This window comes from Rhipicephalus microplus, chromosome 2 (genome assembly GCF_043290135.1).
Source record: "Rhipicephalus microplus isolate Deutch F79 chromosome 2, USDA_Rmic, whole genome shotgun sequence".
Classification (NCBI taxonomy): domain Eukaryota; kingdom Metazoa; phylum Arthropoda; class Arachnida; order Ixodida; family Ixodidae; genus Rhipicephalus; species Rhipicephalus microplus.
The window spans coordinates 167,802,545-167,817,380 of record NC_134701.1 but is presented as its reverse complement, the minus strand read 5'-3'; the positions used below and the strand labels follow the sequence as shown (position 1 = coordinate 167,817,380).

The 14,836-nt window shown below is 43.5% G+C and overlaps 1 protein-coding gene across 11 annotated transcripts in view; it reads right to left on the bottom strand.

The window, feature by feature from the left end:
- The window catches only part of Cpsf6 (cleavage and polyadenylation specificity factor subunit 6), a 78,865-nt gene that overhangs the window by 47,555 nt on the left and 16,474 nt on the right, over positions 1-14,836 (bottom strand). For 8 of the 11 annotated variants that reach the window (XM_037421772.2, XM_037421774.2, XM_037421777.2 and 5 more), the window contains exons 4-8: positions 11,458-11,561; positions 8,349-8,414; positions 6,888-6,976; positions 1,911-2,000; positions 1,705-1,734 (exon numbers count right to left, since the gene is read on the bottom strand). In XM_037421772.2, the coding sequence (XP_037277669.1) occupies positions 1,705-1,734; positions 1,911-2,000; positions 6,888-6,976; positions 8,349-8,414; positions 11,458-11,561 (379 nt within the window). The remainder of the gene's footprint in view (positions 1-1,704; positions 1,735-1,910; positions 2,001-6,887; positions 6,977-8,348; positions 8,415-11,457; positions 11,562-14,836) is intronic. The other 3 variants (XM_037421775.2, XM_037421776.2, XM_075887078.1) reach the window with 2 other exon arrangements.

The window sequence follows — 14,836 nt, the reverse complement described above, 5'->3', positions numbered from 1 at the left end:
TTGAGCATTTGGCTTAACGCTACCGTCGCTCAACGGGTTCCCATTTCCAGCCACCTCTTGAAGCAAAAGGCCGAGACATTGGCACTTCGCCTTGGCATTGATGGATTTAAGTTCAGCGATGGCTGGCTCCGGAACTTTAAAAAGCGGTACGACCTCGCTTTCAAAAAAATGTGCGGTGAGAGCGGTGCCGTGGATAGCACACTGGTAGCGAACTACCGCAGTGGAAAGTTGGCGGAGCTGCTTCGGCGCTACTCGGCTGATGACACCTTCAACCTCGACGAAACCGGGCTTTTCTATAAACTACTACCGGAGAAGACACTCGCCCGTTCTGGAGAACCTTGCCACGGAGGTAAACTCAGCAAGGAACGAGTCACTGTCGTTGTCGGCATCAACGCTTCTGGTATGGAAAAGCTCCCGCTGCTGGTAATCGGGAAAGTGAAAAACCCTCGGTGTTTTAAGGGGAAAAAAAATTTGTCTGTCTGGTACAAAGCCAATACGAAGGCGTGGGTCACACAGAAGCTGTTCGAAGAGTATGTCGGAAAATTGGACCGAAAGTTTGAATTCCAAAAGCACAAGGTCCTTTTGTTCGTAGATAACTGTACTGCCCATGCGCTGATCAGCTGTCTGAAAGCCATCGAGCTAGAATACCTGGCGCCGAATACGACCAGTATTCTGCAACCTATGGACTAAGGTATCATCAAGAATTTGAAGGTGCTGTATTGTTCACGCATGCTGCAGCGCGTGTTGCTCTGCTTAGAGAACCAGATAAAATACAACGTTGATTTGATGTCAGCCATGAGCATGCTTGCTGATGCCTGGAAGGCAGTGTTGGCAGGCACGATCAGCAACTGTTTCCGGCACGCAGGATTTACGTTGCGTAGTGAGCCCGACACCGCCGACACTGCAGCCGAAGAACCCAACAATGCAACTGAAGAGCCGGACCTGCCTCCCAGCGCATCGAGCTCAGGTGCGGACGTTACAGACGACCTGCAAGGCTGCGGTGTGCCGATTCCTGACACTTATGTTTGAAGGCTTTGCAAACGTCGACAGTGCAGTGTCGTCATGTGCCAAATTGAATGACGACATGATTGAGCAGGTTCTGCAACCGTCAAACAGCAGTTCTGACTCCGACGATGATGACACGCCGTGTGCTCCGGAGCCGTCGCATGCGGACCTGTCTCGAGCCCTCGCTGTTCTTTCGTGGTCGTACAGCGATCGTATCACACTGGCGGGGATACAGGCGGACTTGCTTGCACGTAAGCGGAAGTGCGTGCAGCAATGCATTACGACTTTTTTCGGCCATCGGTAGACTGAAGTGTCAATAAAAGTTTTTTTTTTTCTGACGCATTCGTTTTTTCGAACTTTCGATAATTCGGACTTATTTGCATTCCCCGTGGAGTCCGAATCATCGGTCGTCAACTGTATAAGCAATAAATGGAAGCAATGATGGGACTAGACAGTTTATTGGGGGATTTGAGCCTGTTGGTACCACAATAAAGAGTTAGAACCAAGCAGTCACTCATATTCAGGCCAAGTGCATCAAATCCAACACAAGTCACTAGACAGCCCCGTCTGATGTCAGCTGCGACTATTTTGTCACAACCACACCCAAGCAATACTGGCTCTCAAGAAAAACATCTCACAGATTTGGCATACTATTCGTCAAAAGGCAAGTCTTCACGCTAAAGTATCAATACAACTTACGTTCGCTTCGTCCCTTGCCATCATAGCCAACTGTACACAAAAGGAAATGGAACAGGATGAGGGGGAAAAAAAAAAGAATGAAAATTATAAGAAATGGGGTGTGTCAAGTGAATTGCATTAGACCAGTGCCCAATAAGAGAAGTGGATGCAGAGAAGAGAGCAGCGGAAATGAGAAAAAAATACATTAATAAACAATGATAGCTCACCTGAATTCCGATCATACTTCCCCATGTAGCGATCCATGCGGCGGTCCCCACGATAAAACTCGTCGTATTCCCGCGACTGCGATGAAGCTCCTAAGGACAAAGGCAAGACCGTGACCAGGCATGTCGGCCAATATGAAAAAGAGGAACCGCTGCGGACTCTGCTACTGTAATGTCGCAGCAAACAGTTTCACAGGTAGGGAGATCCTAGCCACTCAATCTACCCCGCACTTTCCCAAACCTTCATGCAATTAGCACTGAGAAGTTGGGGTGGCATCCCCTGGCGGGATGCCTGGATGACGTCACGGCAAGGACACTTCGACCCCTGCAAGGGCACGCCTACATAACATGCGCTCACACCGTATGCTGTTCTGCTGTTTGAGATCACTTTTCGCTTGACTCAAAATTGACATGAATGATAAGAACAGCATAAATAATGCTTCTAGTAAACTGATGAAAAACTTTTGTCCAGTAGAATCACCAACGAATTCAGCACACCACCGTACACACTTTGATCAAGTTCGTGTTGTCGCGCTGATCTCGAGGATGGATTCGAGTCTCGGCTGCGGCAGCCACATTTCGACGTGAGTGAAGAGCAAGAACATGTTTCTGCACGGATGCAGTTATTTTTCAGCGTGTCCCGTCATTTTTACACATGAGACAGCATACTCACATTATTAGGCTGCTTTCTACACAAGAGTTCCTTTTCGTAGATGTGATGCTTTCACTTCTGCAATTTTCATTTGTATCGGAAACATGCGCCTATCAGGCCGCAGGCAGTTTTTTTTTTTTTGTAACTGTGCTTTAACTGTTGCGCACAGTTACACAAACCCATGCAGTATTGAGGCTCGCAAAGTATATTTAAAATGCTTCGCCGAGAATACCAACGCAGCTGTTGTACTGATCGATTGATTGATATATGGGGTTTAACGTCCCAAAACCACCATATAATTATGAGGGACGCCGTAGTGGAGAGCTCCGAAAATTTCGAGCTCCTGGGGTTCTTTAACATGCACACAAATCTGAGCACACGGGCCTACAGCAATTTCGCCTCCATCGAAAATGCAGCCGCCACAGCAGAGATTCGATCCCGCGACCTGCGGGTCAGCAGCCAAGTACATTAGCCACTAGACCACCGCGGCAACGCAGCTGTTGTACTTGTTTTTCTTATGTACTCGCTCACTCCTCGTGTAGTTTCATTCCATGTACACTTTCCTCGCAGTAGTTTCAGGGCTTCCTCTCATTAAAAAAACGAGTTTAAGTTACTTGCGAAAACTTGACACAGCATCATAGCAACGGCACTGTCACACTCGTAAGTACCGGTTTAGATAGCCCACTGGTAAATTAACTTTGATTTTCATTACCCCGAGCTTCCTCAGCTTGTGTGTGAATATGATGCGCGACACCAGAGACTGCCTCATTGAGGCGAAGAATGTTCAATTATTACGTGGGTCACATCGCTGACAGCATAATCTAAACCATTCACAACACTCCTTTCAACCTTTAATCATTTGCTTTGCAAATGGTTGCTATCAATGGTGCTCTCACAAGAATTAAGTATTAAACAGCTTGTGACGGGATGTTCGATCAGACTAGCAGTTAATGCAAATCTGAATATACAGTCACACAATTTCAGTTCACTAGCTCTTTGGAAGCAATATTTACGTGATTCAAGTACACTAACGTCATGGCATTTCTCTAATCATTTTGTGTGGGACTATTATTTTGTTCAATATTTCGGATATAAAGATTTTTATGGTAAATTCATGTAATCTGTTTTAGCAAAAAGCACAACTTTGTCAAATCACCCAAATAATTTGCATAAAAACTGGTATATATTTAGTAAATTCGAAAACATTCTAATTATATTTGCAATTCTTCAGCACACATGCCCTAACTGCAGAGTGTATGCCAAGTTTTAATAAAGCTAGAACCAATAGCGCAAAGCCTTTTAGCACCAATTTCTTGGCGCAAGTGGCGAAGACAACAAATGCCTTACAGCAATGCACCACCATTTTCACAGTGAATCTCCCGTTCAAACCCAAAAAATTATCGCTGCAGAGTGTATGCCAAGTTTTAATAAAGCTAGAACCAATAGCGCAAAGCCTTTTAGCACCAATTTCTTGGCGCAAGTGGCGAAGACAACAAATGCCTTACAGCAATGCACCACCATTTTCACAGTGAATCTCCCGTTCAAACCCAAAAAATTATTGCAACCCTCTGCAGCTCACTTACGTTTCGCTAGCAGTGTAAACAGCTGCGTTCTACCTTGGTAGATTTGCGTCGCGACAATCGGCAGTTATCATCACTGTATCACATAAGAGCGGACAGACGGCGGGCGCAGAAAAAGGCTAAACTCGGCCGCAGAGAGAGTCCTTGCCGTGATACCACTTCGCCCCGACTGCCATGCCACCAGAGTTCATTTGGGGAGCTAATACTACTACAAACAAAGACACTGCAGTACATAGCTTGCACAAGAAATCATCCGCTTGATCAATACACCGACGGAATATATACACAAAATGTCCCTTTCGTAATTTTCCTAAGAAGTTAGTCATGTGCCGCAACAAGGAACACCGTTACAACGCAATCTCTGATTCTCCGTTAGCGGCCCATAGAAACCAACATAAAATAGGTCTATTCACAGGTAGTATTTTACCTGTGTATAAGCAATTCAACTAAGCCTTTGTGAGCACAACTATTGCATGGAAATGGGCACGCTTAGGATGGCCCCCAAAATTTTATATGGCAAGAACCTGCTGCGCCCAGTGCAGGGTGGCCACATTGGAAACCGTATTTTCCATTACCACTTATTAACTCCAGGTAAACTTTTATCACTCAGATCTTCAGCAAGAGATCCTGTCAAAGCAGCCGAATAGCCTGAAGCACATACAAGCCACAGTAGAACAGCTCTTCATCTTCAAGAGAACACGCCATGTTTGTGACAGTTTGCATGCATTATTATCCCAAGTGGCAATAAATGCTACTGCTTGTGGTCACTTCCGTGCATATGACCACGTTGTTCCAAGATTATACATGAGGTCAATGTGCAAAAAAGTAAAATAAAAAGGCAATAATTTTATGGGCCGTTTGCACTAGTGGCACAAGGCTTGGACCAGCGATGCCGCTAATGGCTGACCTAAACTATTTGAAAGCTCTTCATCACCACGGTATTAATAAGACAGGTTTAATTAAATGTTCTAATTAACAATATCTTAAATAACAAGGTCCTCTCTTTCTGTCTGTTTCTATCAGTTCCTCTCCCTGGTTCTTTCTCTGCTTTTCCTTCTGTTAATAATCTGTACTGTGCTTCTCATTTCTTTCAGAGGGCCCCACGCATCAAAGAAACTCCTACATTGCGCCTCTATCGTGTCTGCCTCTATGCGTATGCTGGCCATAGGCCTTATTAATAACCATCAAACTACATGGCAACAAAATAAAGCATTACAGCTACCCTCAATTCTCAAATGTACAGCAGCGGCCACGTCTGTGTAGAGCACGCAAGGAGCCGGTTTTCGCTCTGTGGGGCGAAACCTCGAGGTAGTTTCGGGCTCTGAAGTGCTGCATCAGAAGCATGTGTGGCCTAGCTGTCAGGCTGACCACATCAGAGCCGGAAACTGCCTCGAGGTTTCGCCCCGCGGAGCGAGAACCGGCTCCTCGCGTGCTCTACACAGACGTGGCCGCGGCTGTACATCATCCAAAGCAAACTGTCTTCATACATAGTCCATCCTAAGGCGAAAAAGAAGACAAAGAGACCACGTGCCAGCTGAGCTAGGGTGTTGCAAGTAAGTGCTAGGCATGGCTTAGATTTCTGGCCATGTGAACGGGTGCAATGAAAGATTTAATCAGCCAGACTGTTGAAAAAGAATAAACTTAGTATGCCAGGAATGGTACAAAAAAACACTATATAAGAACAGTGCACACTAAAATCTTGCGAGGCCACGTCATTGGGATTTAAAATGGGGCAATCACGAACCCTACTATTTTTAAGAGACAGTAATTACTACAATGTTCTAACCGTTCAACCCCTTCATGCACAAATTATGGCACACCGTCAGTAAATGTCTAGATTTTGCCAAACATAATTCTAAGGCACTCGATATTGAATTCTAAAAAAAATCATGTTTTTGGTTGGCTTTGCTAATTAATCTTAATTACCATGCACTTAAATGTTTTAATTATTATGCAGCTGGTATATTATATTTTTTCCCAAAAAAATACAATATTACGTTCAAAATGCGCACGTAATTCTGTTGCTGGCTGTATTCATGTTGAGCAAAAAAATACAATACACAAGTTTATCCTGGAACACAACACGTCAAGCAACCCATCAAACATCATAGTGCCTTTACCAAAGTGATCAGCGGCATTCACACGCATCATACTGGGGTTAAATCAAGACGAAAACGAGACACATTGACTATGCGGATGGTTAATTGATCCTATGCACAATGTATCTAGCACACTAAAGAAAGCTGGAGTAAGAAGGGTGTCTTTTTTTTTTTTGTCCCACAAGAATAATTATCATCCGACTTGCTTGCGCTTCCTTCCTTGAAAACTCGGCACAGGCCACTTTCCTATCATTTAAACTATGTAACTCTGATAATGCGCATGTCGTACGTGACTGAAAGTGCTGAGCGCGTGGCGATATTGCGAGGAAAGAAACGCAAGATGGGCGAGAATTATTTTGTGGGACAAAAAGATGAGCTTTTTACTGTTTTCTTTGAAAGTTCCCTTTCTTTCCCGCTGGTTCAAGTAACTGGCAAAAACAAGCTGTATCTGCAATGTGGACGGTGGTGCGCCTTAAGGGGGTTAACTGAAGCAACATTTTGCAGCAGTAGCCTGTAGGGTTACATTGAAAATAAAGTGTACAAGGCCAGTTTTCAACATGCTGCTGAAATTGGGTGCACTCCCATCTCTTGCAGGAACCAGTTCAATACAGAACTCATCAGCATGGGTAGCAACGAGGTGAAAACATACCTTGGCTGGGTTTGCGGCTCTGCATCTCAAAATGGTTCAGATGCTGACGACTGCACGACGTTACCACCGGGTTCTGACCATGGAGATCCCTGTTGTCAGACAAACAAGCCGTGCAACCCGTCAAGCACAGCGCATTGCCAAATTGAAAAACTACTCTAAATAAACCGCCATCTACTTGCATAACCAAAAACAACCGGCTGTTGATATCAGCACCTGAGAGTCATACTGCACATAAGCATTGTAATAAGGGTTGCAGTGCAAGCACGAAAGTGCTGAAAGGCAAACAGTAGCCGAGAAATGGAAGGCAAAGAGGACAATACACTCATGTTGTCCTCTTTCATGCTTGCGCGGCAACCCTTATTGCAATGGAAATTAACCAACTAGCCAATAGCCGTTCTTCTCTGCACCTAAGCACTAGCAAATCAGGCAGTGCTTGGGCACACAATGGCACATTTCCTACAAAAAAGGCTTACATTGATTAATCCCCCCCTCCCCCCCCCCCCCCCCAGTACCTACTCGGTGTTCAAAGAGGAAAGGCTCATTAGGAAATAGTTCACCTAGGGAGCTGTATTTTATCTCCAAGTTGCCTTTGAACAAGCACTTGCTTCTTTGCAGCAAAATCATAATTACAGTGTAGCACTGAAGCAACAGGCATCAGCTAATGGTAGCATACGTTCCATGTTGAAACCGGAGCCCAGTCCAACTTAACTGCAGTACCCACAGAACACTATTTAAAACGGAGCGCAAATGCATTATACGCTATATAGTTCTCACCAGGAGTAACTCGGGAAAAGGTAACAAAGCCTTTAAACATACTGCACTAGGTACAAGTAACAACTTTCACTTGTCTGGCTAGTCATTTATAAAATGCACATTTGAGCATGCTATGAGAAACACAGTTGTCAAATAATACAAAATTTCACTGAAATATATTTGTTGCGAAATACAAAATTTCTCTATCAGGGTAGAGCACAAACATTCCTGTCAAGCAGCACGACTGCCATTCCAAATCTTTAGTAAACCATTATCTATACACATTGTGCACATTCTTGAGAAAAAGCGTACCATATTTTAACCATTTTAACAATCAGAGTTGCACGAATGTGCACAATGCACAATGAACTTGTCAGGCCACAAGATCACAAATAACTCAATGGTGGGGACGACGGTACAGCTCTTCTAGCACGGAGATCAATTTTAAGGTATTCCTCCTAGCACGAGACAAAAATTACATGAGAAGCGAACATCAACTTGGCCACTGACAAGGAATCGACACAAATATTGGCATGATATACTAATGTCTTGCTTCTGCACTATTACCGTAAAAGCTTAGTGTTTCAGTGTAGCTAACAGAGTACATTTTCTCTTTAAATTTATGCCACTGACAAACCGCATAGCATAGCACAAGAATATGGGCCCTGCACACATATATTGACCACAGAATAAATACAGTACACTTACTTCTTGGGCAACTTTTCCATGACAGCACGGACTGCGCTATCCGATCCCAAAGTCACAATGCAGAATCTGGTCAAACCAAGCATGGTCTTTTACTAAACATACATGACAATACTGCAGGAAGGCCATGACCACAATTTCAAAATATCTGCTAAATAATGGTGCACATTTTTTTTTCTACAGCACCGAGCCAAACGATATGAAAGAGAAACAGCAAACATATAAAAGGACACTGTTCAGGAGACATGTCAAGCATTACAGACTGACTGCAGCTCCGTTGTTTTTCAGGCAAATGTATTTACAATTGTTCAGGCTTTCTTTTTTCACATTTCCAAGTTGGGATCTCATTGGTTGTCCTCTGTGAACATGCTACAAAAATCAGAATAGGTTTGCGGTACAGTTGTACGAGATTTATAACAAAAGGCAAGTTTCTCTGGCCTCAGCAAGAGTTCTGTACACAGTAAGAAAAAAAAACACAAGATAGAAAAGAACACACAATAGTTTACACACAGTTAATGTTAGCTACAGAAAGTACGTTATTACACTTTAGAACAAACAAAGTAACACTAGATTCACGTTATGTGTCACGAGCAACAACTCCTCTAAGCACCATCTTTGCACGTGTAGTTTACGCACACACAGAAATCAGATTTGTGCTCCCAAGAGCTAGGCGTTAACAAGAAACAGAAGGGTAACATGCAGTCTCCGGCTTAACAACGCACAGTAAACAACCGACAAAATAAGCTTAAGCTGCTAGCTAGCAGCAGCAACAACATTTATTGGGGCGGTATCCCTCTGTTTCGCATCGTTGGCAAGGAACAAGCTGTGTGCTTCTAACACACAGATGCACTATTTGGTGCTTAGACAGATGCACTATTTCGTGCTAATCAGAATGGGCAATGGCGATATGTAGCTACAACATTGCCACAAAGACATTCCGCCATGTTACCATAACCAATTTTCTGCAGGAAATCGCTGTTCATTTATGACTTGATCCAATGTGATTTCATGGAGCGTAGCAAAATAAGAGCTGTGTAGACGACCAATGAATCACAAGTACTGGAAGCTACTAGGGAATTGCTTTAGGTACACCGATGCTGGTTGAATACGGCTCTGACGCGAATGTGCTTAGTTGGAGAAAAAAAGACTTGCACATTACAGACTGCAGTTAGTGAAAAAAAAAAAAAAGGCAATCCTGTCCAGTAAAGAGCATCCGCTAAATTGCCACATGCCTTAAACACACACACACACGCACAGATACACACACAGACAGGATGTGCCATTGTTATACAACCCTGCCTACTGTTCACTGTCAAGGTGCTTTTAATTCTTATGTGTCGCTCTGCATCAATCTTTATAGAACCTTTTTCTAAGTCGCATGTGACGCGCGCCTCTCCCAGTGTTGCGAATTTGAGCAGTATCGCGTTCTCGCCACGGCGACGGTTAACGCGTGCCCTGCGGCTCGCTAAGACCGGACCCACGCTGGTGGCCGTACTCCTTCGGGATACGCGTACACCACAATCTGTGCCACATGATATGCGCTACAGTGAGAGTTGAAATCACCCTTGCGCAGTTTCGACCATCAGCTAGTGTTCCGCTAGTGGCAATGTACCGAAGGAATATGGGGCAGGACAAAATGCATGGAGGATGAGAAGTCATGAGCGAAGTCGGATTTGCCAGCAATGTCTTGACCCTCTGTTAACAGCCTCGTCAAATGGCGTACAACCGCTGGCACTTATACATTCTGCATCCACAACTGAACTTGACCACCCCTGTTTTGCAAAAATAGTATTTGAAGAAGCCAATTGTCACTGCACCGCTGGAGGTAGCAACCACTGATATTTTGGGAGGCTCGTGCATTAAACATCAAAGCACAGAAAAAATATTGTGTACTGTCGAACTACAAAAAAACACTGGCTAAATGAACATTCTTTGTAATAGAAAAGAGCGATAACGAAACCACGATATTGAAAATATCATGGACAATACATTGACATGTCTGCATAATGTCTATATGTAAAGTAAAAGTGCTCCAATACAAAGTTTACTTCCTTTTATTTTAAAGGCTTGTGACAAAGAAGTCAAATTTAACATCTGGCAGGCTTGAAAACCCGCTGAGACTTGCAGAGCTTGTGGCTGTCCTTATGTTAGCATATTACTGTACATATGACATGCGACTTTTTTCTTATAATTTGGTATGTCAAGGTTCATTATAAGATTACAGAAGCAATTTTTTTTCTATGTATCAAACAGGAGCGTTAAGTCCAAATCACAAGTGCAAGCGTTGCAGCACGTCAAGTATGCAGAAAAATGTTGCAAACATTGCACAATATGACCAGCTGCTGTAAGGAACACTGTTGAATCTCAGGCAAGCAGCAAAAGTGCAAAATATAAAAAAGCGCAATATTGGGAAGACAGACGAAAAAAGTAGAAAATGAACTTGCCACGGCGTTAGGGACACAACACTTCTTAAATTTTTTGCGAATAGAGAGCAGCAAAAGCGCTAAATTACACTGTGCCATATTACAACGCTAGCAGCCTGAAAAATCACACAGTCCAATATTTCAGTCCTTCACTACCACGTCCCGAAGAAGTCTTTTTTGGCACGAAAAGAAGCATGCACAAAGTAAACAAAGGAAAACATATGCAAGAGCTACAGTAACCGGAAGAAAAAAAAAGTGTCTTCCGGAGCGTTCTCTGTAGTAAAACAAGGCATGCTACATGTAGGTCATTCAATGACAAAAAAAATGGCCCTTGCCACGCTGAACGGCAAGGAACGGCTCGCTATTTGCACCCGACACCACGAGCATCTCGCATCTGCCGTTACTAAGCGTTTGAAGAAATTCTGCGGAGCTTTCGCACGTTGCTTTAGGATCTGGCACTTGAGAGACAGAGAGAGTGCGCAAACTGGAATCCCAACAGGAATTGATGCAGGTGCTGCCGAAACAGAACACGGGCTAACATTCTGCACAAGAAGAACGCATAGAGTCGGCAAGATGCACAGATCACGAGAAAGAAGAGATCGCGGCACAATGCACACTTCGGTAAAAAAAAATTCCAGAAAAGACACTTTTTTTTTTTTTTTTTCTTGGCACATGGTAAAGGATCTTACCCCTTCGATTGGCCATTGGCTCTGTTTTCAAAAAACTTGATGTCTAACACATCGTTGACCCCCACAGCATTTATGGCGTCGGTGACGTCTTGGTCCGTAGTCCACTAGAAATGGTGGTCAAGCAGTGAGGTCAGAAGAAGCACTGCAGCAAGTGGACGGGGCAAGCAACGGTGGCCTCCCGGGTGCCGCCGTGAAAAGACCTTCTCAAAAGCAGAGAGAGGGGGGCGTGAAAGCTTCACCGAGGCATCACGCATCACACAGTGAACACAGTTCTGGGGCCCCCGCAAAGCGGCAATGAGTGCGGAACACGGCAAGACAGTGAACCACACTTGAAATACAGTGCCAGTGCTTGGCACGTCGAGGGATACCTGAAACCCACAGGTGCCTAACTAGAAGCCTACTACACAGTGACCAGCCTTTCGTTACACTCAGTTTCTCATTTGCACACACGCAAAATGACATGCCCACATGCTGCACACGTGCAGGCGGCAGAAAGGCATTACAGAGATTACAAGTGGGGGAAAAGAAAGCAAGGAAAAATAAGGACTCTCTTATTTCCCGTGGTTTTGAAAAATTTGTTCACCAATTCATCAATGTGTCAAGCCTTCCCCGTTATGCTGCAGTAACACTACTACTGGCGGAGCTCCGAAGTATTCAGCAAAGTGAAAAAAAAAAAAAAAATGAGAGTGCATGGCACACAGTGTAACAAAACTATCGGCTGGGCAAGTGATGAACTGTCATGTGGCACTTTTTAAGCTGCCAGTGCGATGTGGAACACTTCCTTTGAAGTGGTAAAGACCCACTGACATGGGTTATTTGTAGTGAACACGCGCACACAATCACATATAGGCAATACGCTTCATCGAAACTAATGTTTCATGCAAACATTTGAAAATGGCTTACTTTTATTGAGTCTTACTTTACATCCATTAAAGGAGATTCAGCTGACCTGCTGCGCCAGCAAGCCCAAGTATGACATTTACTCATTCAAGCACTATATCAGAATGCTGTCGGCACAAGAAGGACGACGATAAGCAACACTTGTGCAAAATGCAAGGGATGTCCTGACTGAGTGAACAAAGTGACAAAGTGCTGTCACCTCAATGGTGAAAGGCTGTAGCTTATGACAGAGCAACTGCACAACATTGGGCTCAAAATAATACATCAAAGGGAAGTTCTGCAGCTTGATTGATTGCAGTCTTATTAGATTGCATACTTGCCATACCCTGCCACGTGAACCATGTCACATCGAATATGTGGAAGTTGTAGATGTAATGATAACTTTTCCTTTGCTGACAGCATTCCAATAATATTTACATTTGTTCAGCTGTTGGGGTGGTTTTTAGAACCTGTAGCTGTGAGCGCTTTTTAAAAAGCTAGGAAATCATTAAAATGAGTATAGATAACCACTAAAACAGTAAATACAGCTGATTAACAACCACAATAGTTGTCGCAGGAAGATTTTATTCTGATCCAATAATATTAGATCTTCTAGCACAATAGCAATGAACCTACTTCTTTGGTTACATGGGTGTCTAAGGAAAAACTCTAGAAATTTAGCAAGATTTACACGAAGAAATGCTACTTTCAACTTCACACCATCTCCTAACAAAAGATAGTGGATCAGAGGTCAATAAGCATTGTCAATCCAAAACGAAACGTTAAGTTTGGCACCAACATTGGGAAAGAAAAACACACCTGCCTAGGTTGAAATTTTGTGAACATTGCACACATGATGAGGGTACGTATGTGCAAACTGCACAGGTACAGAGAAGGATTGCATGTCATGCCAGTGAAGTCTTCCGACCATAAGGTTAAAGTTAGCCTTGCTGCTACTAGCAAGGAAAGGGTCAACTAGTCCTTACACTAGCATCTATCTTAGCATAAGTATTTTCAAGGCTGCTAACTTCAGCAAGAACTGTAACTAGGCAGTCTAGAACTACTTACGCACAAGCTGTAGCTAGTCTCCAAAATAGTTATTTCAGTACTGGTTAGAGCTAGCTTGTGAAGCACACCTTTTTGAATAGGTTTGGTGGTGGACTGATGGTGCTACTTTTCCACCAGCTGCTCTATGTTTAGAAACGGTTACTACATCTTAATAGAGATAGCTAAATAAAATAAAGGGGGGCTCCAAAAATATATGCCATGATCACCTCAACACAGATACCAAAATATGCCCAACTCAAAGAAAGCAAAGAAGTGTCAGTACCACGATGTCTCAGCTGGCATTGAATTGCCATCCAAACACAGTGAAGCATCTTTGATTGAAATAGATACGCATACGCAGCAGCGGCGCTGCATCAAGGTGGGCGGAAGAGCCCACTACACTACCTGCAATCGCAAAAAACATCCAACGGATCCGTACACTGGATGCTCACGATGCAGCGATTAAGTTACACGATTGATTGGCACAGACACAGTTTTTGGCTGCTGCAAGGCTTATAAAACAGGAACCAGGCTGTCTGGTAAGCATGCTATTCACGAAGGAACAAGTCAGACTGACGAAATCGTGAAGAAAAATACCAGAGCACATTAGGCTGCTATATTACATCATGAGCCTCCCCCACATGTTTGAACATGTTCCTGCAGTCATCCCCCGACAACACCATCAAGGAGGTCTCGCACAACACCTCTTAAATGGATAGAAAACCAAGAAGCCATTTCAATATATGTCACTAAAAGGGGCAACAAAGTAATTTTTCGCACGCTGCCAAGCAATATTTCAATAAACATACACACAAGTACATATGAACATGCCAAATACAATTTCTTAGATAAACCTTTCAATTTCCACAAAATTTTTCGGTACCCTACTGCTAGGCTCCACCAATTATTATGTACAGCATCTGCACTCTGCCTTCACATTTAACGTTAATTTACTGGCGAGCTTAAAACTTACATAAATTTGAAATCTCATAACTTGAGCTCGAGCTCGGCATGCAATGTGTGCCACCTGCGAACCGTAACATGAAACAATCCCCATCAAGACCTTTACACGACAAAGTAACAACAGAAACAATTAATTTTTCATGCTCCGCTTTAAGGACGTTATAGCGCCTACACTTTGTTTTACGCATGGCTTTACCTAGCATGCCAAGCAAATGAAACACATTGCTCAATTGTATACCTGAAAACAATATTTCCAATATATCATATTGCCAGTGCAGTCACACAGTACTTCCTGTATACTACTGAACATATCTCAAACTATTCATAGCATTGAATCGCCAAAAACACATTCTGCTTCTCGAAATCTATTCAGCCCATTTTTTTCAGCACAGGCGTGGCAAAGCGTTCGATATATTGAATGTGTAGGCATATGATAGTACGATATACCTGAACACGTGCCCTTTACTTCTACGCAAGTTCTTCAAGGAGA